The sequence below is a fragment of the Megalopta genalis genome, chromosome 1 (genome assembly GCF_051020955.1).
Source record: "Megalopta genalis isolate 19385.01 chromosome 1, iyMegGena1_principal, whole genome shotgun sequence".
Lineage (NCBI taxonomy): Eukaryota > Metazoa > Arthropoda > Insecta > Hymenoptera > Halictidae > Megalopta > Megalopta genalis.
In genome coordinates, this window is record NC_135013.1 from 15,889,169 (window position 1) to 15,916,524 (window position 27,356).

At 44.9% G+C, this 27,356-nt stretch overlaps 1 protein-coding gene across 2 annotated transcripts in view; it reads left to right on the plus strand.

Moving 5' to 3' along the window:
• LOC117222655 (uncharacterized) overlaps nucleotides 1–23,328 on the plus strand; it is a 437,318-nt gene extending 413,990 nt beyond the window's left edge. For both annotated transcript variants that reach the window (XM_033474470.2, XM_033474478.2), the window contains 3 exons: nucleotides 11,474–12,688; nucleotides 15,822–16,703; nucleotides 18,147–23,328. In XM_033474470.2, coding sequence (XP_033330361.2) covers nucleotides 11,589–12,688; nucleotides 15,822–16,703; nucleotides 18,147–18,462 — 2,298 coding nt within the window. In that variant the 5' untranslated portion in view covers nucleotides 11,474–11,588 and the 3' untranslated portion in view covers nucleotides 18,463–23,328. The remainder of the gene's footprint in view (nucleotides 1–11,473; nucleotides 12,689–15,821; nucleotides 16,704–18,146) is intronic.
• Nucleotides 23,329–27,356: the final 4,028 nt, after the last annotated feature.

Consider the following 27,356-nt stretch of genomic DNA (forward strand, 5'->3'; position numbering starts at 1 on the left):
GATATCTTTGGTAACAATCTCCCATGTGCATTCTGGGTTTACTTGGACAAGTGTCACAGTATTCGCTTTGCCAAATAGAGTTACTAGATATTTCTTTCAAGTTTAGAACATTTTCTGCGTAATTGTTGGTTTCCTTTATAATTTCATTTACCAATTCGTCCGTGAAAAATAATTTAAAATATTGTATCGGCTGTTCGATGTTTGTAGGAACTTGTGGTCCAGTGACCTGTGGCAATACACTAAAAGGTATTCTATCTGGAATATGTAATTCTTCCGTAACATCGCGCCATTCATCCAAGTCTTGTAACGAATCTTCGCTTTCACTTTCAATAATTCTCATTCTTCGTCTCTTTGGTAGTATAATTTCCCTACTACTACTCGAAGTGTCAGAATCATAACCAACATTGTCTTCTACAATGTCTTTTAACTCTTCAAAATCAAATACGTCTTCGGTATCACTCGGCTCTAAATTCTCATCGTAATATTTATTTTTCTCCATGTTGTTAATCATAGAAAAGGTCAACAAATGGTTTGATCGTAATGGTACAGACTTAGCACGTTTTAACTACAGATAACAATTCCTAACGCCGACGATAACGTAGACTAGGAACATTTGGCTCCGCAGCAGAGCCTTCGGAGTTACGGAACAAATGACAAATGTCCCTGTAGCGGAGCCTTCGGAGTGCTAAGGGTTAATCCTTTGCCCTACAACCACGTCTGAGAGACATGTTCAGATAATCGGACCAGAAGTGATTATCACGTCTGAGAGACCTGGTCGAAAAATCGGGCCAGAAATGATTATTCAGTAGGAGGAGATTGAAACCAACTTAATTTCGCGCATAAGAAGTTGACGCATCAAGTTTTATGGCTCACGAAAGTATTCGAATATATTTCGAAACGCGATAACTGCGCGCTGCGAGTACAAATATTTTTTGCAAACATTAGAATTGGTAGAAATGGCGATCTGAGTTTGATCTACAACACGCAGCGTCTGAATCTTTGCAATAGGCTCGGATTACAAAATTGGTAGAACGTAATTTTCTTACTTCTGTGGTCATTGCAACCGATTGCAATTTCTAACTAAAGAATTCAATTCAAGTCGTTTGGTCAAATATGAAGGAAGTCATTCGGTTTCAGAAGCTGTCCGAATCTACTTCCGCGAGCTAAGAACGTATAGTAGGTGCAGTGAGGAACAATATTTTCCACGGACGTCTCGATCCCCTTGAAATATTTGATTAATATCTGTACTCCGGCGAGTTCGTCGGCAAGTTTCCGAGGCAAAAAGATCCGATCCCTCGGAGGAAATGTTCTCGAATTTAAAAACTACACTGCCCGGGATATGGGAGCATTCGGATTCCTCCGGCAATAATTCCACGAGCCGTTTCAATTATTCGAGTAATTCCGTAATATCGTCGGCGGACCGGGAAGAAGAGTAGACAGCAGAGATGAGGAGGCGACGGAGGAGGTGGAGGTAAGGCCGTTCTTTACGAGAAACGAGCCAATAAACACGGAGAGCGGACGAATGTAATTAACATCGTTCCGTTATTGGCTATATTAAGCGTTGAAAAGAAAGGAGGCCGGGGTGGAGCGAGGTGACGGAGACGAGGCAATCTTCGTTGAAGTCGCTGGAAATCCGAGCGGAGCTGTTGTCCGCGGCTCTTCTGCCGAGAGGAAGGCCATCGGAGCCGTTCCTCCTCGACTTCCAATGACCTAGACGAACAAGAGGACAACCTACGAGGCCTCTCATCGATCCGTCCGTCCTGGTCGGCCGAATCTCCACCCTTATTTCTTCCGTCTGCCAGAGGTTCCTGTTCGAATACGTCGCGTTCCCCCTGTTCCTCGAATATCCTGTTATCTTCGACCCCCATCCCCACGAGCATCCCCATAGCTCCGGCAAATCCTCTGCTAACCAGTCTCGTTACCATGGGATCGTATTGTGCCGATTTAATCTTCCCAGCCGGCCGTGATACATTTTTGCCGATGCGGACGAACAATGGGACCCGCTTCTTACGACCGCTATGTTCAGCGAATCGATCCTTACATGCTGTTCATCGATGTTCTATGGTGTGTGATTCAACGCATATGCGAACAAATTTTCTTATCCTCCATCGAGTCGTTTAAATTCGCTGGATTTCGAATAGAGAATGGCAAACGATTTTATTATTACGATTTTATTCTGTTATTTTTTGCGAGTGTGAACGAACGATGGGCCCCTTTTTGTTACTTACGATCGCCACGTTCAACAAATTAATCCTTTCACGCTGCAAATCAATATCCGTTGCTGTGTGATCGATTAGAGATGTAAAGAAAATTTTTTTATCCCCTACAGAACCTTTTGAACATGTCGAATTTCGAGTGGAAAAACAGCAACGATTTAATCTTCTGAGCAATCTTCTAATCAATCCTTTCATCTTGCAAATCAATATCCTTTGCCGCGCGATTCAACAGATTTCTGTACACATTTTTTTTTTTACCTCCATAGGGTCGTTTGAATTCGTCGGATATCGAATGGTAAAGGGTGACGATTTAATCTTCCGAGCCATTTTTGTCGATGCTATGGATGAACCATGGCGCCTAGCTTGTTATGTCCGGAATTTTTAGCAAAGTCAATCCTTACTATCTATGCATCGATAAATCTAGCCGTGCGATTCAACGCGTGGACGAACGTTGAATTCCATAGAGTCGTTTGAAATTGTGGATCTTCGAATGAATCGAAGCAGCTGCAGTTTCCCCACTCCATTTTCTGACAAAAAGAAAGCTGAAAGGAACTGGGTTCTCGGCCGCGAAAGTGGAGGTTAGAGAGTTATAGAATTCGCCCTTTCGTGCAAAAGTCGACGATTTTCGCGATTCTTTGGAACCGAATATCGCCATTTTGAGAACGCGAGACTTCCGAAAGTTGTCTGCACATAATTCAATCATTTATAGTTTTATATTATATTAGCATTATATATTATAATAGTTTTATATTAGTATTATATTTATTATTTTTACGATATGGGTTTTATGAAAAATATTTTCAATGCTTTAGCAAACCGTACGCACGCGAAAGATTAATGTTGTGAAATCATTTGAATTCGATTTCTCCCAACCTCATCGCGAGAGGTGTTTCCTTCCGGAAATTGTCGGAAAATGTTAGATACAGATTCCCGATGGGCAGAATAAAATCGGCGAGGATCGTTGTTTTCTGAACGCGTAGATGCGAAGAGGATGTCGGAGGTTTCTCCGGCAGTTTCGCAGCTGCCTTGATCAGGATTTGCAGCGACACCGACGGAAGTCTTCCGCAAAAACACCCGGTCCTCATCAACGGGCTTCCACGCCGCGAAAAAACGACCACACTTTTACAAGCTTACCTTGCCTTATCCTGACCGACGATTAACGTAATGTATTTACTTACGGTCGCCGTGCAATCTACTTTTGTTGTCCAGTAATTCCTTATTGGGCTTCGGATGCTTAATTTACGAAGCTCGAAACGCTGATTGGAGCTGTAAATTATTCAAACGCGCGAGTCGATATTGTTTGGAAGGAAGCAATTAATTAATTTCGCATGCGCGAAATTTAATCACGGATGCAGTAGATTCAGACAGCAACGGACAAATCACTTTCATATACAGAGTATCCCATAATTATGTTAACACCCGGAAATGAGTGATTCCTGAGGATATTTGAAGCAACTTTTTCCTTAGCGAAAATGTAATCCGCGGCTTTGTTTACGAGTTATTAAGGAAAAACAGTGACCAATGAGAGGCGAGATCGGCTGTCGCGCGGCGGCTGAGCCAACGAGTGGAATTGGGCTTCGACCGCTCGAAGCTGGGCCGCCGGGCCGCCTCGCGCCAGCCGAGCTCGCCTCTCATTGGCCAGTGTTTTTCGTCAATAACTCGTAAACAAAGCCGCGTATTGAACTTTTGTCAAGGAAAAAGTTACTTCAAATGGCCTCAGGAATCACATAATTGTGGGACACTCTGTATATTTTTTGATCAGCTAGATCGTTTCTTATAGCAAGCATGAATGTTGCAACACTGTAAATGTTAGATGAAAATGTTCAGTTTCGTTTCACCAAATTAGGTTCGACGACGACAAAAAAGACACAATCACAGTATAATTAGGTTCTTCGGTTCCGCATTCGACTCGGGTGAGGTTCGGAAAGCTGTCGAAGAATATCTTATTTCATGGAATAGTGTAGCGAGACACGTTGTGCAGAAAATTTGTTGCAATTATTCTTCGGCGATACTGCATCGGCGGATAGCAAGATCCGACCCGCATAATTTTGCAATAGTGCGGCGAGTTGCCACGGGTAAGCAAGTCGCTCGCAATTTGCGAGCTCGATAAACTTCTAATGCAATCTTTTGACCTGTTTTTGAGTCCCTCGCCGCAGACCGTGAATTTTGCACAGCGATGAACGCGCTAACTCCAACGCTACCGAGAACAGGTGCACACACGCGCGCCCGCGCGCACACACACACACACACACACGCTTGCATACATATGGGAACGAAGAATATGAGCGTTCATTTGCGAGGAGCATGTGCATACAGAACGGCCTGGGCTAAAAGGGAACGCCCCCGGTTATGAGGACACGGAATTCTTGGCGAGGACAAAATCGCTCGCCTCAAAGCGCGTGTTAATGCAGTAGCGAGCGGGAGCCTTGTATCTAGGTCTTTGGACCATTCGTTCGTACGTCTTCCGGAAATCAGCCCAGTATATCCTTTCTTGTTCGAGACTATGCGCGAGAAATGTAGCCGACTTTTCTACGTCCGATTTCAATCCTGGAAGAATCGGGATTTGAAAAGCAGCCACGAGAGAAAAGAATTGAATACTGTTCCAAAGTCGATCTTTTCATTTGCATATTCAACTTGCTTGCCATTCGGGGATCCAAAAAATTTAGCAATTATCAGATTAAAGTTAATTCAAGAATATATAAATTTAAATACTTTGAAGCTGATGTGTTAATTTTGTATGCGCTTATTTGACAAACACGCAGGTGTTTTGCTCCCATAAAATGTTCTTTAAACATATTTATGTACTGATAATTTTGTGAGAAAATACATCCGTGCATTTTTTCGAGAGAGGGCGCAGGATCGTTTTAGCTATGAGAAGTATTTATATATTTTCTACATATATAGATCGAACACAAAAAATTCATAAAAAATAAGTCTTATAAAAGTTTCAGTCTTATCCGCTTTGCCCTCGCTGGCGTGTTATGTCGTGACGTCGATACTGTTCGTACAAAGTCACAGACGAGATATCTCGCGATGTAATGCCGCTTGCACGGACGTGTTATCCCGCGACGTAACACCGTACGTACTGTGCCGCAGGCGAGTAAACACGCGCTTCTGTTTTCGCTCCGTATGTGGCCACTTAGCTTGCTTTTATGTTGTACCAATGGAAACTTTTACGAACAAACGCAATTCGAACAAACTTTTTCGAATCGAAAAGCTCTTATTCTAATAACCAAATACAGTAATGTCTCCCTAATTGACGCTTAAATCGTACCCAAAAACGGACAATTTGGGAAGAAGAGATACGATTATTCTAGCCTTGCGCCTCGCTTTTATAGTTGTTGAGAATCGGTAATTATAAAAACGAGGCGCAAGACTGAAATGAATCGTATCTCCTCTTCCCAAATTGTCCATTTTTGTGGACAATCTGAGCGTCAATTAGAGAGACATTACTGTACGCGTTGTTACTCGTCTGTGGCACCGCTCGTACGCGGTATTAATTCGTGGTATAACACGTCAACGAGAGCGAAGCGGTTAACTAGACCAATACATAAGAAACACAATTTCATCCTTTTGCAAATGTGCAGCGTCAATTGCATTTGTCTAAAAATTGTATTTTTCTATTGTATTAGATTGGGGAATAAATTCGTAACGTTTTTATATTTTCTTTTATTTTACAACGATTTTTTGCTGTTCGACAAAGTGTATAATATTCATTCGATAGAGCTCTTTCTGCTCTATAAAACTGTGCTAATCGTCTTTCTGAGTAATTTAATTTTTTATTACTTTTGAGGCTTAGAAATGGAATATCCAGGAGGTAATTTGGCGGCGGTTCGAAGTGTCGTGGAAATGGAAAAGGAGTGGGAAGACGTTTCGTCCTGGGGGCCGCTAGAGGACTCATCAGTAAGACTATCCTAGCGGACCCTTGCCTTAGACGTAAGGGTAGGACGAAGTCTCGGTGTATATATAGGGATCGGAACGGATCGGCTACTAGCGGGAAGAGGAGCCCTCTGCTGGCAGATCTGGAGGTAGCCGCCACAGTAAAAAGCAACATTTTCGACACCTTCTCTTCTTCGCTTTTCATCGAGACCAAAAAGCTGCCGGAGCAGCCCGGGACATGTGCAACGTATACGGAGAAGGTGTCATAGGCGAGTCTATAGCACGGAAATGGTTTGCAAAATTCAAAAATGGCGATCTTGACGCCGACGACACGCCCCGCAGCGGAAGACCTTCTGAATTCGACGAAGAGCCTCTCAAAGCACTTTTGAAGGAGGACGGTCACAAAACAAGTGAATTGGCCGAAAAAATGAACTGCGATCGTAAAACGATTCTCAATCATCTTCATTCAATGGGATTTGCCGAAAAATTGGGAGCCTGGGTGCCTCACGAGCTTAACGAAAACAACAAAGACAATCGCCTTCAAATAAAAACGCTACGAACTTATTCCCCAACCCAATATTTACTCGTACGCAACAGCCATTTTCCAGACAAATTTCGAAGTCAATAAAGATACGAATACCAGTTTGCCAATCTCACAAATTCTTCCATCCTGTAAACATTTATTGAACAAAAATGATTAGAATCTTATCAGACCGTATGGAAAAGAGTATGTAGAATAAGAACCTGCAGTAAACATTGATACGACTAATGCAGTCGAAGCACAAAACATTTGTAAAATCTGGAGTCCGACATCTCCAGAACGAAATGCGCATTTCAGAATGAATGGAAAAGGTGGGAATTTGGACAGCGCTATTGTCGCGATTGCCAATAATCGAGGCTGCAGGTTGAATGGCGGCCGAATATAATCGTCGCGATGTTGGATAAAAAGGGCGGAACGTATCGCGGGGACATCGCGACCGCAAAGGGGACGTTTACCCGCGGTTAACGATGTCACAGGCTCTCTGTCGTTGCGTAACAGGGGCGCACGCCTAAACAATAATTATTAGGTCAATAGCGGTATAATTACCGGGTATTAATGGCGACGATTAAAGTCCGCGAACGGGGCCGCGCGACACCAATAACGACCGTGGTCGGTTATGCTTTTAGCGGAGATTAAGGTCCTAATTTCGTTATTGCACCCGTGGGCTCAAATATTTCCCGTGTCTCACAATCAGCGTCGCCCGATCATTTTATTTTCATTTCATTTTTCATCGTTCTCCAAATTTTTGCGGTAAAAGTTTCGCTGGATTAAAATTCGATTATCATGTGCTCTGCTCCTGTGAAAAGTTCGTTAAAAAGTGTATTAAATGAAACTTTGATAGAATCTACAGTAATTTGCAGACATCGAATTTTATTTATTTATTTATTTATTTATTTAGCATCAACGGGCCAAATGCCCTCTTAATTTTTCTACAAAAATTCAACGTAATACTGCTACTCTATTACTACTACTATTACAACTACCACTGCTGCTACTACTACTATTAATAATAATAATAATAATAATAATAATAATAATACAATGATTACAAAGGTTACATTCGCTCATAAAAAAGTATTATGGAATCGAACCAAGAGGTAGGACGCCTCCCATGAAATATCATTATAACGTATAACAAAAACTTGAACAACACAGCATCTGATAACATTATAAAATTGACTTTTGAATTTATTAAAATCATCACGGAAGAAGTCATTGTTATTGCATTTTCGATGGAAAAGACTGGCTGGAATATTTTTCAATCGAAGTGTTAAAAACATTTTCAATGAACGAAGGAAGAAGAATTTTCGCTTGCAGCGGAAATGATATTGTGTTATAATAAAATAACAAAATAGAATTATCACATTTTATTATCACATTATTATTATCACATTATCCATGCTGTTGATATCATCATTATTAATATTACTATCATTATTACAATTGGTAGAGATGGGCTTATTATGAAGTTCTAGGGGCGGTTCCCAATTTTGTGCAAAAGTTATACTTTAATTATGTCATTCGGATCGCCCGGCGAAATCGTTGCGGCAGCCTCTCTCTCTCTCTCTGTTATTAATAATTATTTTATGGCAACAAAAATATTTTGTTAATTGTATTTCACGAGAATGCTTCGACAACGCCGTAAAATGTTATGGCGGCGATGAATGGACGTTGGAGGATAATGAAAGCCGAGAGCGCAGAGTACGTTTTGGTAATTACATTATTGTTTGCAAATGTACAATAACTTGCTCCGCGGGATGCCGACCTCGGAACTTGTAATTTGTAATGAAGATGGTGCTGGCGTAGTGTTCGCATTCGCAGCATTCTCTGGCATGCGTGCATTCGCAATTTCATAATTGCCGAATTTTTCCAGGACGAATAATCACCGCGCGAAGCTTTAACAATTATAATACTTCTTGCAGGAGAAAAAAGAATATTCTGTTTAATTTTGAAGACGAGTTTACCCTGTAAATTCTGCTAAAAAAATGCAAATTATTCTTGCAAGACTCCGTGGAGCTTTTGGATCCTATTCGGGCGGTCGTGTTAGGTTTTTTTGGGGACCGGCTTGGGGCTATTAGGTGACAATAAATCACGCGATAATCGATACTCGAATAGTTCACGGATCTCCTGTCGTTTATGCGGATTAGCCTCGTGAGATGTGCGCGCGAACGAATCCGGAGCACAATGCTAAGGAAGTAAGAAAAGGGGCGAAGGGCCGCCTCTCTAAAATGCAGACGTTATTCCACGTTCTTTACGATCCTCTCGGAGGGCCGGTCTTAAATCGTCGATAAGCGAAGAAAAATGTTCGTCTCGGAATAAGTGGTTGCGGTAATAAACGCTGAACATTCTTCGTTATCTGTCGTGATGTAGAACGTATGTCAATGGACGATTTTCGCTTGGAAATATGGTCTACGTGTAACGAAAATATATCAAATTAGTAGGCTCCTATTATGCGTTCAATCTTACGCCGAGAGTAAAAAAAAACAATATAAAAGGAGGAAGGAGACATAATTTTATAAAGATGCCTGAGGTTTTGCAAAAATAAAAATTCAGTTGAAAAAGAACTAATATTTTAATCGTATTTCAACAGTTATCCGCAAAATTATGGATACACAGGGTAGTGGAGCTGGGAATTTTCTTATCCAAAAAGAAACGAAATGAAAGAATAAAAAAATTAATACGTCTTATTAAATTTTATATTAATATAAAATTAATTATGTCCAAAGGCAAAGCAAAGTAGTATCAATTGGTTACCCCACAGTAACTAACTTCTATAATTTTCGAGATAGCTACGTACAATAGATAATTTACCTTCTTCAAACATACTTAAAATCAGCCAGAAACGTTCGTGAAGATATACAATTCAGTTCCCAAAATACAAATCCGGGGCATTTCTCAAAGTTATCAAAGCCGCCGGTTGAAAAAAAAACTGATTATCTCTGATCGTGCGATTTTCAGTCTCTAAAAACCAGACAAGAGGATATATCAAAGCGTCCGAGTAATGTATTAAAAATTCCAACCGGGCCGGGAGTAGCAGAAATCGGTGTAAGGACATATTCAGGAATGCGATGTTACGACTCGGTCGTATCGCTCTGGAGAGCGACTGCGCTCGTAAAGCTAACGTCGCGTCGCGTCGATTTATGTATCGTCAAGCGCCTCTAAAAGTTCCTTTATTCGCGGGCCCTTGCGGAAATAAAATCGCTGGTTGCCCTACTCTCGAGTCGCTGGGCACCTCGTGGGTGGCGCATTCTCCAAGATCGATCGGCCACATTTGGTTTTAATATTTTCGTCTATGAAAATTCCGTAGAATCCCGTGGTAACCGGCCTTGGGTCCCGTAAGACGGATTTTCGGTCGCCTTTCACCGGGGGATCCTCCATTCAAATTCCACCGGGTCTGCGCACGGTGACCCAAAGCCACGGAAGACGCGCGTCCTGATAAAAAGAACCGTTCCCCCGCCCCTGCCCTCTTCCCCCGCGCGAGTAGGTTATTCCGATCAAGAGATAGCGAATTCCGGGATGGCTCGGTGCACTCGATACCGGGGATTTTCAACTTCGACTCGATTGCTTCTCAACTGCAAAGCTGAATAGCTTAATGTCGAACCGTATTTGCGAATGGAAGAATAGAAGAAAGGAAGAATCGTTTGCTTCCAGGGGACGCTGACATCCCTGCGCATTTATGGAACTTGATTCTTACCTGTTCTTTTCTTGGCTGAATTTTCATTTCATGTTAAGTCGATGTCAACGGTGACAGATATGCGGATTGGGAAGACAACGAGTTGGATTTGTAAAGTCGCTCTTTGAAAACGACGAACCGTGCCGCGATAAGGCAGAAGCAGTCTCCGAAGTGCGAATTTTACGCAGTTGTCGTAGAAATGAGTAGCTGCAGCACAGATTTCATTTCGGTACCTTGCAATTGTTGCAGATCACGTCGGATCAATTTGTCGAATGTATGAAGACTCGCAATAAATGAACATTTTTGATATTGTACGAGAGAATGATGTTTATCATACTCTTTTTCGTAGTATTCTCACTCTTCTCGCGATCTCCATTCTTCTAATACAGTAATTCTTGCAGAGGTAATATATATATAGTATAGCATATATTATATAATATTATAATACTATATTATATTATATATTATATTAATATTATATACTATATTATATAATACTACATAATACTATATCCTAACACTATACAGGGTGTCTCAAAAGTACGGTACTTCCGGGAAATGAGGGGTTCCTGAGATCATTTGAAGTAACTTTCTCCTTAGCGAAATTGCAATCCGCGGCTTCGTTTACGAGTTATTAACGAAAAAGAATAACCAATGAGAGGCAAGCTTGGCTGACGCGAGGCGGCCGAGCCAACGAGCGCACGGAGCTCGGTTCCGCTCATTGGCCCGGTCGCCTAGCGCTGAGCGAACTCGCCCCTCATTGGTCAGTGTTTTTTATGAATAATTCGTTAACGATGCCTCGGAGAAAATTTTCGTAAAGGAAAAAGTTGCTTCAAATCATCTCAGGAATCCCTTATTTCTTGGAAATATCATAATTTTGGGACACCCCATATAATAATACTATATACTATATAAAGTATAGTATAAAAGTATAGTAATAAAAATAAGTATAGCAGCTCACTTATAATATCATCCAGATGATTGAATAACGATCATTTGTACAATCATGCAGCTTAAATGTTCGTTCACTCATCCTATGCAGATTACTTACCTCCATTACTCACGTCGAAAGCATTGCTGAAACCTTGTCTAGCAATTCACCCCAAAGAGGCCAACAACCGTCAAAATCATACTCTAAAGGAATCCATTCTCTTGCTGTTGCAGGATCCTTGATGATCCGGCGGGAACCCGCAAGCTTTGTGAATCGCGTCGAGGGTCCAGACGAGGGGATCGCCATCAGCCGTCCTGGCAGCAACCACGGCAGAATGCGCTCCGTAGGATGCCTGCGTCCGAGGTCATCGAGGGTGTAGAACCCGAGGGGGAAAGTAATCGGGCGGCCAGCGTGCAAGATGAGATAGAAAGACGCGCCGGTACATCGTGGAACGAGTCGCTAGGCGCCATGTGCTCGAGCGTGCGAGCCTGGCGGTGGCGCGGTGCAGTTTTGGGGACGGTTTTACTAGTGTCGTGGGCATCGGCGGTCGCAGTTTGTCCGTCGGTGTGCACGTGTAAATGGAAGAGCGGCAAGGAGTGGGTGGAGTGCGCGAACAGGGACCTGAAGGCACTGCCGCAGGGTGCACGCGTGGAGACGCAGGTGTTGGACCTGTCGGGCAACCACCTGGTCAGCCTGCAGCCCGAATGCTTCCACTTGTTGGGACTCGTAAACTTGCAACGGCTCTACCTGGCCAAATCACACATCAGCCGCATAGCTTCCAAGGCGTTCGTTGGCCTGGTCGGGCTGGTGGAGCTTGACCTGTCGGACAATCTGATCGAGGAGATACCCTCCGAGACCTTCCCCTCCTACTCGAAGCTGATGAAACTGTTGCTGAACGGGAACCCGATCAAAGAGATCAGAAGAGCAGCGTTCCATCACTTGGAGGACCTGACCACCTTAGAGCTCAGCCGATGCCGACTCGAGACCATCGAACAGGGAGCCTTCGACGGTCTTCATCAGCTCGAATGGCTCAGACTCGACGGCAACAGGCTCACCCGTGTGCCAGACTTCACGCTTCCTCTCGGTGGCAGTCTGAGAGGACTCACTCTTCACAACAACTCCTGGCTATGCGACTGCAGGCTGAACGCCACGCAGGCCTGGCTCAAGGAGTCCTCTCCCGCCGCTCCTCAGGAGTCCGAGCCTGTCTGCGATGCTCCGCCACGGTTAAGGGCCAGGCAAATCAAGGCCGTCAAGCCGAACGAGCTCGCCTGCCTGCCGGAGATCGAGCTGCAGAACAAAGTCGAAGCTTACGAGGGCGACAACGTCACGCTCAAATGCGATGTCTACGCTGTGCCAGTCGCTAAGCTCACCTGGTGGTGTAACGGGGAACCCTGCAAGCTACAGACCGAGAACGATTCGGTTGCTGGCGGGCCACTGGGCTATCCACGGTGAGTAAATTATCGAACTAATCGAACCGAAGATAAGTTCAAATTTTTGTCTCGATGCATCGTATTTTGTTTAGGAATTTTTAGATCGTTTACTTTCAGTCGTCGACTCCGGATGGTGTCTCACAGAGTCTGTAAAACTGTTTGAGCCAATGACGACACTTGTGCTCGCGTTTTAAACAGAATTCTGATACAATGAAACAGTTGACGCACATTTGAAGGTAGCTATCGAGAGTCGGACTTACTCGAAATTATGTTTATCCGCGATCGGAACATAAGACACTGTTAGGGCCGTACGAATATATCGCACGGTACGCAGATTGAAAGTTGCTCTTCCAGATGCTGCGCCTCCAACGACAACTTAATGGCGGTGGAGTTGATTTGTAAAAAAGCTCACTGTGTCGTAACGTAAAACAACGCAGTTTATTTACAGAAGGTCCAGGTTTACAATTGTGTGCGAGTACTTGACACGTCTCTCGTGAGAGTTACCGAAAGACTTACCTGTATCGTCAAGTTTCGTTCCGCAGGTTGACTTGCTCGGGGTGGAGTCAATTTTGTTCGGCCCATTTTTGAAGCCCGATTGGTTTCACCCCCAACCTGCCCCCACTTCCGAAGACGTTGCTCTAGGGCCTCGAGAAAAGGGCAAGCCGATGGAAAGCAGTTGGAGACCATCTTGGGTCTCCGGCTAAAGTGCAGTAAAAAAAAACTATTTTCCTTATTAAACGGTATAAAAAGGTAGTTATAGCGGGTCGTCGTTGTAAATCCGCCGAAGTATTGGACCTTGTCCCGTAGGGTTCGGTTTATTTTATTGGTCAGGCACCTTTTCTCGGGACCGTAGATTAACCCCTTAACGCGCACGCTCGAGTTAACTCGAGCGCGCTAAACTGGCCAAACTGTGCACACTCGAGATAATTCGAACGGCGTTGTACTTTATGTTGCTACAATTTTTCACACTCGAATGCGATCGAGAATTGAAAATAACAATGTGAAAGCAAAAAAAGAACAATCGGTTTATTGATATTTATCGTTTACATGGGATTGTATAAGCTATAACACTTACTTATTTAAGTATAAAATATATCCTTTTTCTACTTATCACTTACGACTTATCTCTTCCTTGTGAGCCGCTTTCCGACAGCGTATTCATATTCAGATTCTGATTCGCTCATTTTTCAATATATATTTTACTAAAATATAATGTAAAATAAAATATTATAATAATAATAATAATAATAATAATAACCATAATAATAATAATAATAATAGTAATATTCTGAAAATTAGAAATCATACCAATTGTATAAATATCCATTATTTTTGTATTTGTGTAATTTTCTTGCCAAGACAACGTTCTAAATTGTTTTTTTTTTACATTACAAAAAATTGATTTTTTTTGGCCGGCCTTTTTCAAAAAAACTGTGCATTAAGGGGTTAAGCCCCGTAGGCCCTCGAATGACCTGACAGATTGCTTGGTGTTGATCCGTCCAGGACGGGACAGGCACTGCTCGTTGTCCTAAAAGAATCGCGTCACGGCCGTTAATCACGGACATATACTAATTACGAATTCGCAGAGGAATTTCCACTGTTTTGAATATTTCACCGCCCATTAAGGACCCGCTGATGATTTTCAGCTTGCCGTTAACGAAACTTTCGGCCTCGTCAATGATTCACGGTTATCCCGTTGCTCGTTCGAAGCGTTCATGCTCGATACGGTATCGACGTCGAAGAATTCCGAGTTCAGTTACGCGGACACGTCGCTTCTGTCGTCGCGACGTTCGTTAATGGGCACGTCGCTCTGCGAGAACGAACCTTTAACTCGATTCCCCTTAAATTAGCCGTCACGTGCGCCACTTTCGTAAATTTTCCAAGCCGTTCGCCGACGAATTTCCTCGTTCAATGAACCGACGTACAGGCTCCAACGAGACTCGCGCTCGTCCGTGGTCTACCGACAGTCAACCGTTCCCTGAATTAAACACACTGCAAACTAATGGCCCAATCAACGGTAAATTGAAGGCCTTGCTGTAAAAACCGAGCAAATCGATATCGGCTACGCGTTGCCTATCATTTAGTGCGAGAACCAGGAGACAAGCATCTAAAGCTGAAACTTTCAAGATTGTCAACTTCAAGGTCACTTTTAGGTTGTAACGTGTTGTTTGAGGTTGCAACGAAAGGACACAGGGTGTTGGTAAAACTCAACCGGACTTTATTTTGCGTGGTGCACGGATGACGCGCGGTGCGGATGTTCGGGGGAATAGTTAACACTTTATCGATCGCTAGCCTATTTATCGGCTTTTCGATTGCCAATGTTTATCGATCGCTAGCCTATCAATCGGCTTTTCGATTGCCAATGCTTATCGACCGATAGCCTATTAATCGACTTTTAGCTATCGACGGTTTTCGCTTCTTTACTGTTTTGTTAGTAGCTGACCTCCTGTATGCTGACCTCCCCATATCCTTATGAATTATAATTATAATAATAATTATTATTTATTATTATTTTTAAAGGAATAAGCACAACACAATGAATAGCGAAAATTTAGCCGGTACTGGGAGCAAATGCGCGCGCGACTAAGCCAGTCCTTACTGAGTGGCAGCCTCAACCACGACCGGACGATAAAGTGTTAACAAGAAGAAGCTTGTGCAGTTTCTTGCCTCCGTTATTTATATTCTTTCCCCCAAAAAGGCCACGCCTTTCTTTTAACCCCGTCCAGTTTGGCGGGGGAGACAGGTATCGTCCAACCTTCGTTGTAGGGCCGCGCTGGCCGTTCGGCCGGGTAGCGGTACGCGGCCGGTGACTTCTCCACAGCTCGGTCTGCTGTGCACGTGGAGGTAATAAAAAAAGTAAAGGAATAAAGCAATTTCCGTACTTGCAAACGTCAAGGAAGTTTTCTCTCTGCCGAAACCTTGGCATCTGCAAGCGGACAGTTTTAACGGCTATTACGGTCGCCGATCGTGTGCCGCTACAAGGTCAATTTTTTGAAAAAAATGTTTGTCTAGAAGGCTGTTATTGTAGTAGTCAATCGTCTTGTAAAAGATCTAAATTAAAATTCTCAGCTTCCTGTAGTCAATTGCATCTGTCACCTTCGAAGGCGCGGCAAAGCCAAGGATTGATGAAATCGCATTCGATCTGTCGCAGATACGTGTACCGACAGCGGGGCGGCACGAACATGAGCAGCACCCTGCTGCTCTACACGGTAGAATCATCGAACGAGGGCATGTACACCTGCATAGCAGAGAACGAGGCCGGTTCCGCAGAGGCGAACCTGTCTCTACGAGTGCTATTCCAGGAGAAGATCACCGTCGAACCGCCCAACGACCATTCCAGATCAGGCTACATCATGGCGATCGCAGCGGGAGCTTTGGTAGGCACTCTGTTCGTCCTGGGCTCGTTGATCGGCAGCATAGTGTTCTGCATGCGCAAACGTCGCCGGGACAGGAAGCGAAACTCGAAAGCCCTGGTATCCCAGAACAAGTCGGTGATGCCGATCACCAAAGACACCACGACCAGTCTGACTTGTCGAAAGGGCAACGGCAGCTTGCTGGGGCTGGAACATCAGCAGATCGTCTCTTACACCGAGCGCGAGGTGAACAGGGCCGCGACTTTGGAGCACAGGGAGCACAGGCCCGTGGACGAGCCTTACTGCAGCCCGGTGTCCAAGTACCTGACGGAGCCGGACCTCATCAACGAGGTCCCCGAGGCCACGGACGTCGGCTATGGACAACTGTACCGACACCAGCCCGGCGAGAGGCAGATCCCCGAGTACGATTCCGGTTATCCGCTTCAGCCGGATCTCCGCCAGCCCACCATTCCCCAGCTGAGCTACCTCGACCAGGATGGTTACCCCTTCAACTTTGGCCTGCCGAAGATACCCTTCAGCGCTGCCAGCACCTTGCCTCGGCTGCGGACCAGAATGGCAGAGGGATCCGCCGTTGCGCCACCCGCCAGGTACTCCAGGGAAGCCGAGTTCCTTGCGAGGTCGCCCGGCTACGACCCTGTGCTGCCCAGGACTGATGCCAGGTATCATTCATGCAATTTTTATGTTCTGAGCAACTGCTACCTTTACGTTCCCACTGAAACCGCTGTGAGGAACCAAAGTGACGTCAAGTAGTTACAGAATGAAACATAGAGAATTTTAATGTGTATCTAGATGTGGTTCGTTAAAATCAGGGATTTAGCCTTTAGATGGCACACTTCTTTTGGACTATAAAATGTTACACAGGCGGTTAAATATTTAGTAAGCATCTTTGAGTATACAGGGTGTCCCATATCGTGATAATTTATCGGAGAAATTATTAAGGACAAAGTTGCGTATAAAATCCGAGTGTAAGAGGTTGAACAATGTGTCTCTCATCTGTACCACGTGCGAATTAAATATTAAAGCGGTTAATCCTTCTGCTGGTTACGAATCTTCATATCTAAACTGCAGATCTTTATGCCAATTTCAATTCCATACGTCATTTTACAAACATTACAATTAAAGAAAAGTTTCCTGTGTCAACTGGAAGAATAGTCATTCTAAAAATAAAATAAAACGTTTACTTGCATTCTCAAGTCCAAAAATCATTTTAAAGTTTAAACATTCTAATTTTTAAACGTTTAAACTAGTTTTACGACAATCGATGTTTAAAGCGTAAAACCGGGGTACAAAAAAGATATATCAACTTGCAACTACTTCTTGTTATTAATTAAACACTGTAAGTTGTAACTATTCTTTTCATATCTAAATAAATTCAATTTTATTAAAAGAATATGTTTTCAAACGACATGAACGTATGAAACAAATAAATATTACAAATACATATAATATACACAGGGTGTTCTAAAATTATGATATTTCCGGGAAATAAGGGATTCCCGAAGTCATTTGAAGTAACTTTCTCCTCAGCGAAATTGTAATCCGCGGCTTCGTTTATTAACGAAAAACAGTGACCAATAAGAATCGAGTACGGCTGACGCGAGGCGGCCCAGCCAACCAGCGCACGAAACCCAGTTCCGCTCATTGGCTCGGTCGCCTCGCGCCAGCTGAGCTGGAATTTGACCGCCTCGACCGCTGGCGCCGTTGGCTCGGCCGCTTCGACCGCTGGCGCCGTTGGCTCGGCCGCCTCGCGCCAGCCGAGCTGGGAATCGACCGCCTCGCGGCAGCTGATCTCGCCTCTCATTGGTCACTATTTTTCGTTAATAACTCGTTAATAGTGCCTCGGAGAAAAATTTTGTAAAGGAGAAAGTTGCATCGAATGACCTCAGGAATTCCTTATTTCCAGGAAGCACCATAATTAGTAGTATACAGTAGTATAGTAGTATACAGGACATCCTGTATACTAAAAATTGATTTAGTCCCTAAAATATTTAGTTCGCGACAGTGACCGTGTCGAAAAAACTCTGTTAACTCCGTCAATCTCCGCCGATGATCTCTGAAAGAACGAAAACAATTAAAATGTCGGTTTCGTGTGGATTTCGCAGGTACACCGCGGAGGGCTACCCGTACCCGGCCCAGATGCAGCCGCCGCCGCAGATCCAACCGGTGGAGCAGCCGTTGCAACAGCAGCTGCCGATGTCCCCGGTGTCCCCGGTCGCGGTGTTCCCGGAGGTGCCGTTCATACCTTCGCCACCTGCCGCCTACCGTGGCGAGACCACTCCCCTGTCCCCGAGGTCGCTGCTCAGCAAAACAGCCCGCGAGGCTGCAGCCGCGGCCGCTGCGAGGGCCGAGGACCTGCAGCCACCGCATCACCCGGAAAGCCCCGACGAGGGCTACGTGGGCGACGCCATGGACGTCTAAAGACTTCTTGGTGTCTGTTCGAAGCACGGGACATCGCGATCGGACCAGTTTCGAAGATCGCAGGAGAGAGAAGACGGGAAATAAGAGGGAGGTAGACGCGTTCCAGGTGTCCAAGGACAGATCGTAGGGGCGCACGGGACGATCGATCTCGGCGAAATGAGGAAACTGTCTGCGCTCGGACAGATTAATCCGCGGAAAACACGAGCCCGGAACATGATTGGCAGAACAAGAAGACGGGGCCGGGACTGGGGACGTCGTCGACATCCGGCGGAATGGATATCAGACGTCGCAAAGTGCCTGCCGGTTGGCCAGGAACAAAGGAGAACCGTAATGGATTAATCAGGTGCGAGGCTGCCGCCACGGAAGTCCCGTGTCTGCGGATAATAATTTCTTGTCAGAGCCAGCGCCGCCACTAATCAAATCGCTGCCCGAAAACGGAGCGCCGGTCCCCGGATCGGTGTGATGTCGGATCCCCAAGATCGTGATGTTCATTCGATTAGTGCGCCGGAGAGACTCTGGATCGGGTCGGACGATTTCGTTGCGGGACTCTCGCAATCTCTCGATCGGGGAAACAACGGTGGTCGAACTCCTGCTTTCCGGTCTCTCTTCTTCCCTCTGTGCATTCTCCTCGGCACTTCTCCCGCTCTCCCCGCTCTTTTTCCCTCTTCCTTTCTCTCCCGATTTTTCTCGCGCTCCCGCGCGCAACTCTCCCCGGCGTACAATGGAACACCCAGGAACGTGGAATACGTTAACGCGGTGCGTCGACCGCGGGGTAGCATTTTCGGAGAGCTTGCGAAAGCCGCGGAAAAGCAAACAACTCGCCGCACAAGCGAAACCAGGAGGAATTCCGGAAAAATGGCTGATCCATGCCGATCCTGAAAGAGGCTAGGAACCGGGAACGCTGCCACCCGGGCATCCGCGTTGCTAGTCGGACTCTCTCTCTCTCCGCCTCTCTGCTCGCTGGAAACTCGGTTTGTCGATCGATAACCGTTGAAATTGCTCCCACGATTTTGCCGAGTTCTATTTCGACCTGGCTGGAACTGATTATCGAGCTAGAAACAAGAATCGGCTAGAGTCGAGGCGATGGTTCGCGGTATTTTATACTCTCGAAGAGACTGCGGATGTGTGTACGAGCACTTCGATATTAGTATGTTAATCGAAATCGATCGAGAACGACGCAGAGTTCAAGTTCGATAATTTGTGATGGTTTCTGTGTAATTGTGTATTTTTTCAAATTCTTCGATCGTTTTATAACCCGAGACGGAATTTCGCGTTCCAATAACATTCGAGAGCTTTTAAACGTTTTGATATTTGGTACAGCGATTCGAAGCGTTTCGGTAGGTAGAGTTAGCGGGGTAGGTTACTTGATTAACTTTATATTTATCGAATACGACATATTAATTAACATTTGAGTTTCGGTGGTACTATAGATATAATTAAGCCGTAGACGAGGGACACCGCGTTGAAATCATCGACGCAGGTTTCACCGACGCTGTTTTGACCGATGGGAATTCACCGAAGCCATGTCTACTCGATATCATAATTATTTAACAGCGATATGGATAAAAACTTCGTAAACGATCATTGAACGAAAAATTTGAAGCATTTTACTGTTTCGTTGCATTGAAAGAATTATAAGCCATTGCGATCATGAAAGTTTACATAAATGCATCAGTTACATAATTTAGTACTCTTGGCAAGTTTATTCGTAAACAATCGTCAAATGTCTTAATCGATAAGAAACAATCAGTACCAGAAATCTATAAATGTCGTTTAAATGTGATTTCTCTACGATGCTTGCATCTGTTAAGGATAAACAACTGCCCAATCTAAATCCAGTGTTCATGCGTGCAATAAATGGGATCATTTACCATTGTAACGATTAAAAGATCAATTAAAACGCAGCCAGTCTTCGATCGCAAGTCGGTGGGACCTGTGCGTCCGAACGCAGTCTAACCTAAATGGAGATATCCAATTTTCAATTTCATATCCAGCGTCCAAAACATCGCGCATCTAAAGAGCATGCATTTCTGCCACGGCGAAACTTCGCCAGGTCAAATCGAGCGCGATAAAAGATGTTTTCCAGCGGCAGAGAGCCCAAAAGAAGGTAAAAAGAACGACGACGAAGAAAACGAAGAAAACGAAGAAAACGAAGAAAACGAAAACGAAAAAGTCTGCGTAAGCATGGCTGCACAGCATTCACCGTTCGCGAGTCGCGAGTCGAAGGAGACTCGAATATCTGCTCAAGCTCATACGCAACCCTCAACGAACCCCCTCCCCCCCCCCTCTCCCCCGAGAAAGCATCCACACCTCGACGTTCCTTCGGATCCAATTTTTAGACTAACCAATTGTATCGTTATTAACAAAATGGTTTACTGCTCGTCGGTTTCAGGAGACAAACACACGCGAAATAGAAAAAAAAAACAAAGGATGGAAAGCTAAGAAAAAAATAAAGAAAACTGACACTCCGTCGAGGAAACTGCCGGCGGAAGAAGGTTGCAGCAGCTCTGTCGTAGCGATAATAACGTTAACTCGGTGTTTAAGACTGGTGTAACTGTGCGAGACTCGCGAGCCAGCCAGTGTGTTACTTAACCTGATGTACAGAACTGTTAAAAGAAAAACAAAGTATGCATATATATATATACATATGAACACGTAAACATATATATATACATATATGAATATATAAATATATAAATATATAAATATAAATACAAGAAGAGAAATTCGTACACAGACTGGCAGACAGGATCACGGTGAGAGAAACAAAACGGTATATACATATTATACATATTAAATATAATACATACACACGAGCATAAGTAGGCGGAGAACAATGGCCGACGGAGACACTCGGCAACGGTGAAAGTAGATATTTTTTAAGGGTGTCTTCGCGCGCCAGCGGGTCGCCGTAAACCATTATCGAAGTGTGCGTAATCATCGTGTAACAGAGTTTTAAGCGTTCGGATCGGGCCGTCGACGTGTTCGCGAGACCCGAGATCGGCCGGCACGGCTCCTCATCGATCCCCTTAATGGACCGACCCGAACCGCTACTTTTCCTCGAGAACTTCTGACCTCCTCGCGCGCCCGGTCCTCCCGGGAGAGGAGGGCTCCGGGTCGTTCGGTTTTAATGCGAACCGAAATGCAAATTTCATCTCATGCAGATTCATCGGAAATGTCTCTTTCGGAGTCGAAGTTTCAAGCGGAACGGTCGGGTCTCGCGAAACGGACGACGCAGACGTCGGCCACACCGAAGGCTGACACGTATGTAGGTACTAAATAATGCGATCTGATGTTTGGGGACCTGGTGCCCTGGTTCATCCTGCCGACGCTGCCCCGGGTGTAACGCGACTCTCTGGGATATTGGTCGAAATGTCGTAGCAAGTTGTTTGCTCCGAAAGTTCTTCGAAACAGAACAGCTTCTCGAGCAATTGGTTCCTTTGTTACCGAACTCGTATGGTTGCTGATCGAGGATCGATACAGTTTCTTCGGAGCTAGAATTAACCTCTTAGGTACGATGCGCCACTAAAGTGGCTTTCGCGGACGTCATATTATTTACGATGAGCCGCTACAGTGGCTCACGCTACCGACTTATTCGCTCACCGTCCTGAACTAAACGATCGTTTTCATTTGTCTTGCTCGACACCTCTTTGCCCTCACAACGCTTTACAACAGTATCAATGATATACAGACAGAATAAAAGGTGTGGTATTTACGGAAGGTGATGGTTCTCTTTACAAAAATTTTCTCCGAGGAATCGTTAACGAGTTATTAACGAAAAACACTGACCAATGAGGGGCGAGCACTCGACTGGCGCGGGTCGGCCGCGCCAATCAGCGGAACCGGGCTTCGACCGCTCGTTGGCTCGCCTCGCGAGCGCGCCTCTCATTGGTCAGTGTTTTTCGTTAATAACTCGTTAACGATGCCTCGGAGAAAAGTTTTGTAAAGGAAAAAGTTGCTTCGAATGACCTCAGTAATCTCTAATTTCCTGGAAATACCATATTTTTGAGACACCCTGTATAGTCTTTGTTTTTGATCCGCCAGTGTCACGCATTGCAGTGCTGCATCGTTTACGCGTAATTCGCGTCAAACTCTGCCGTGAAGAGTCCGTGTAGAATTCGGCCGTGCCTAAGAGGTTAAATGAGAACATTATTTATATAGCCGATCTGTTTTCCTTGCAGTTTTATGTACGAAGTGATCCTGCTTCCACGGAACAAGCATTTTTATAAAAACAATTTATCCAAGTAAATTAAGCAGCACGTTGAATTTGTTTAACATCGTTGCTTAAGGGTCTTTCGTCGGTAGATCGCGAATCTGTGTGCATTTGCGACAATTCCACAGAGAGCATTTTTTTATCGTTAAAAACATAATTACACTTTCAGCTGAGTTTTCTTACGATCCTCCAATAGGATGCTCTATTATTCCAGCGGAAACTATTGAAACAATTTCAAACACTGTTCCGTAGAATTGTTCCCAGACAAGAGAATGTAGTCCAATCAATTTAATCGCTGTCTAACTCTCGCATGACGAACCATAGTGATCCGTACTAGCATCTATAGCATTTCACTTTCATTGACTTATTTATTATTCGATTATTGCTGATATTGCCATAATGAAAGATGCTAGGGAATAAAAACCTATTAACATTTTCTACTTATAACAAGTAATTTATAATGTCTCCTTAGACGTAATTCATAAATATCACCGCACACCCGGCTACCGTCACGCGAGGGTTAAATTACCGATTTTATGTAAAACGCTCGTCAATTCCAAATGATCGAACTTCCTCGTCATCGACCTGCACAGCAATGTATAACCATCAACGAATCGACCGAATTTAATAAACTTCATCCTTACGTGCAATCATTTCCGCCAATTATGGAGGATACAGAGACACTGTGTCAGGCATTGGAAAATTGTTTAAAAAATCCAGGGATCACGGGAAGAATCTCGATGCCTCCGGCAGCGTCGGCAGCGATTGGTCGATCGGACTTGACGTAATAAAGGAGCCGTTAATCTAGCGTTAGGATAACGAGTTACGGTAAGTGGATGGAAGCGTGGGATGCGGCGGAGAGATGCAGCCGCGGGGGTGGCCGAGACACGCCTGGGGGTGAGAGGGACACGCGAAGAGAGAGAGAGAGAGAGAGAGAGAGAGAGAGGCGAGAGGGCGACAGAGAGAAGGCGAAAGGGCGAGAGACAGAGATAGATCAGGGACCTGGCTGACCTGGTTTCCACCCCCGTGTCGCAATCGCCACGCCGAACCGGCCGATTTTCAGGCGAAACGGTGTTTGCCCTGTGTCTGGCGGGGCTGGAAGCTGGCCCGCGACCATTACCGACCCCCTCACCATGCTCCGGGCGCGATTCGTTGGGAAATAAGTGAAAATCGACTTCCGGTCTGCATGGGTCAGCGAACCATCCACCCCATCGGCCGGTGGGTAGGCGCCCCGGGCTCGCATCTTTCCGAGTTCGGAACGTCGGATCGTGCGCTCTCACTAGATCACCTAACCACACATGTACACACGCGATCACACTGATAGGGGACACTATAGACGACTGGTGGCTACTTCCGGACGTATTCGGACAGGGTACACTGATTCGCTGTGGTCATTTAGGCTGGGGAACAACCTAACAAGGGAAACCTGTGTGACTGACGTACGTCGAATTTGATGAAACCTTGCACCAATGTTCATTTGGCCTAGCTAAGAATTTAGTATTAGCTAAGAATTAAGTATTTCATTCGAGCCCGCTTTCCACTCTAGCGGAGAGATCAACCCTTTTATCCGAACCGACCCATCTACGTAAGCGTCGACGAATCGCAAACGCGACAAACGATTTTCAAAAATTAGTTGAAATTAAAGTTAATGATTTTAATGTAATTTATACTCATAAAATAATTATTATTATACTCATTACTCATTACTCATAATTATTATACTCATAACTCATAAAATAATTTATGAGTTCGAATTTTTGAGCCCGTACATTTCTGCGAACAGTGTTTCGCAAAAATATATCATTCTTTACGAAAGTGAACAAAGCATGACTCAATCGAAGTAATTATTGCACAGATTTATAGAATCGAAGATAGCATAGGACCGGTTCGGATAAAATGATCGATTTCTATCTCAAAGTAAAAAGGGGATACGAACGAAATACGGCTGAATTCTTGAATAGGTCTGTTAAATACTTGCGCAAAGTTTCATCAAAATCGGCGCGTGTCACCAGGATTCTCTTGTAAGTCAGAATTCGACGGACTGATTTCTTTAGCCGAGGTTTTGTATAACCTGAGATGATTCCTTTTCTTTTCAGATCACGCGTCGAAAGCTTAATGTGATTTATTCGACTAAATACAAATGCAAGTTGAGTATCGTTACAGCGAGCACCACGGTTTCTTAAAACTCCGCAGCCTAATGAGCACATATTCAAGCTACGCCGTGGTAATCCATAACGAAACGAGGTGCAGTCTGCGTGTCAGAGTTGCCTCGTCGGCGAGCTACCGGCCAGGCAGTCAAAGTGTTAAAGGATATCGACGATACGTATCGGTGACTGACGTCGGTCGCCGTGTTAGCAATGCCAGACGTGTGCACGTAAATGTTCATATCTGTTGGTTCCCAGGCTTCGTATACGTGTCCGAAATATTGACCTGTATGCACGATAACGTGGTTTTCAACGAAGACGGGGGTTATTCATAGCAAATTGTAGGTACTATTGATTTCGTTGACCAACGCGAATCAGTCCGCGAATTATACGGGAATCGGATCGAGGAAGACGACCTCCGAAGCCCTCGCGCGGCTCAGATTGTATCCTCCACTGTGTGTTTTCTAACGTTTACATCTGTTGCTAGATTAAAAAGCATCCAATTTTTAATTATATTTCATCATTTGTCCCCTTTCGGAATAATGGTTCGTGTAATTGTACTGCAGCGCGAATGCAGCATCATATTTTGGCGTTGAACAATTTTTATATCGCAAAACATGCTCTGCGAGGCTCGGAACGAGATAGACCGCGCCTTTTATGGGCGTCGCGCGTCGTGTGGAGGGGATAACCACGCCCGCAAAGAGGCGTAACCTGTTCTATACTGTGAATAAAAGCACCGTGTTTTTTAATTAATTCTCTGTTCGTCCTAACTGCAACAGATTGGAAATTTAACCCTTTGCATTCCGTTGTCCCCTCTCAGGGGACATCGCAATTCTAGCATATCATTCGGATGTAACCTCTGAGGGGACATTAAAGTTTATTATATTGGAATGCTTTAAAATTTATCACACTGTACAAAACTATAAGAAATAAAATGTTGATTATTTTGCAGATATATGTTTCTCGATGTCTGCAGTTTCATATACATCGAATATCATAATATCTTACTCGGTTCCAAAGGTATACTATATAATATGAAGGTTCATAAATGAACGTTTTTGCGACGAAGTGGTGCCGAGTAGAGCTGGTAGGTAACGTCCGGCATGGCGCGGAGTGCAAAGGGTTAATAGGAGAAATACTTTATCAGATGCGAAAGATCACGAACCTATGATACGAGAGTTACATATTCCAGCTTCCACGATTGTTCATGGATAAATCATACGGAATGCACAGATGCACGCCCTTCGACTTTCACGAACGTCTCCCGACCACGTCGCGCTATCAACCAATCATAATTTAATCCCGCGGAAGTAGGTTTTTGTCGAGTTTACGACGTGGTCCAGATTACCGCGCGCGCACCGCGCTGAATTACTTTTACGATCGTCAGAGAAATTCATCTCGCGCACGCCGATATCGTTGGATTTTGTCCCGTGTCTTTCTCCGACGAGTCGTTTCACCGTGAAAAAAAAAACAAGTTGTCCGGAGTTCTCCCAGTTGCCTGGAACAGCTCCCCCGTTCTCGCCCGTGCCGGCTCGGCGACGGTGAATTTGTTATACTTTCGCCGGATTAATTCGCCGTCCGGCGTATGACTGATCGACGAGTCCGTCGCATTTCAATCTCTGCTCCCCGCTGTCGCGTTCGCCGTGATACAGTGCCGCGGAAAAATTGTCGCCCGGCACCGGGTTCGCCGATATAGTCGATAATGAATTTATCGCGGACACGGGCCCGCGCCGACGCGATCGCGGAAAAAGGACAGACTCGAGACGGAACAAGGGAGAAGATTCAGCGTTCCGCTAATATTCCGTCGGCCCGACGTCGACAGGCAAATAGACGATCCCCGGAACAGACGGCACCGGTTTTTGCCCCGGTTGCAGACTTCCGATTCAATTTCTGTTTCGGCCCCGGCGCTTTTCCAGCTTCGGAGCTCATCGCGCCGAAACTTCGGACTAAAAACAATGAAAATATAAGGGCAAATTGTTCTCCGCTTCAACGAGTCGGCTCGATCGATCGCCGCTTCCGCGTCCAGGCTGCTTTTTGCCCGTTGAAAACGCAAACATAGCTGTAACGACGAAATCGAGCTCGGCCGGCCGAATATGCTCGCGATCGGCTACAAGACTTCCGATCTTTTTATCTTTTTTTTTTCGTTTCGTTTTCGTCGGAATGGAAGGCGTATTTTCCCGGCGAGCCGTTCTTCGCGCGTCTGTCGATAGCCAGGGGGATCAGTGTCCGCCGCAATGGAATTACACCGTCCACGCACCGAAACGTTCGTGATAGCGCAATTACTCACCTCCGCGATTGATTCGCGGATACGCTCGCCACCCCGGGGGATTCAATTGCTCGCGACTTCGCGAAAACATCCCGGGAAATGTATACCCCGCTCGGACGCCAGAAGATCGATTCCACAGTTGTGAACAACCGTAACCGAGACCTGTCTGTGTTTCAGCGAGCTTTTTCGGGAATTATTGGGCATGAATCATCAGATTTTATCACTGTGTTGCCTGTTCCTTGTTAATCCTTCCGTGTGTCGCTTAAAACGT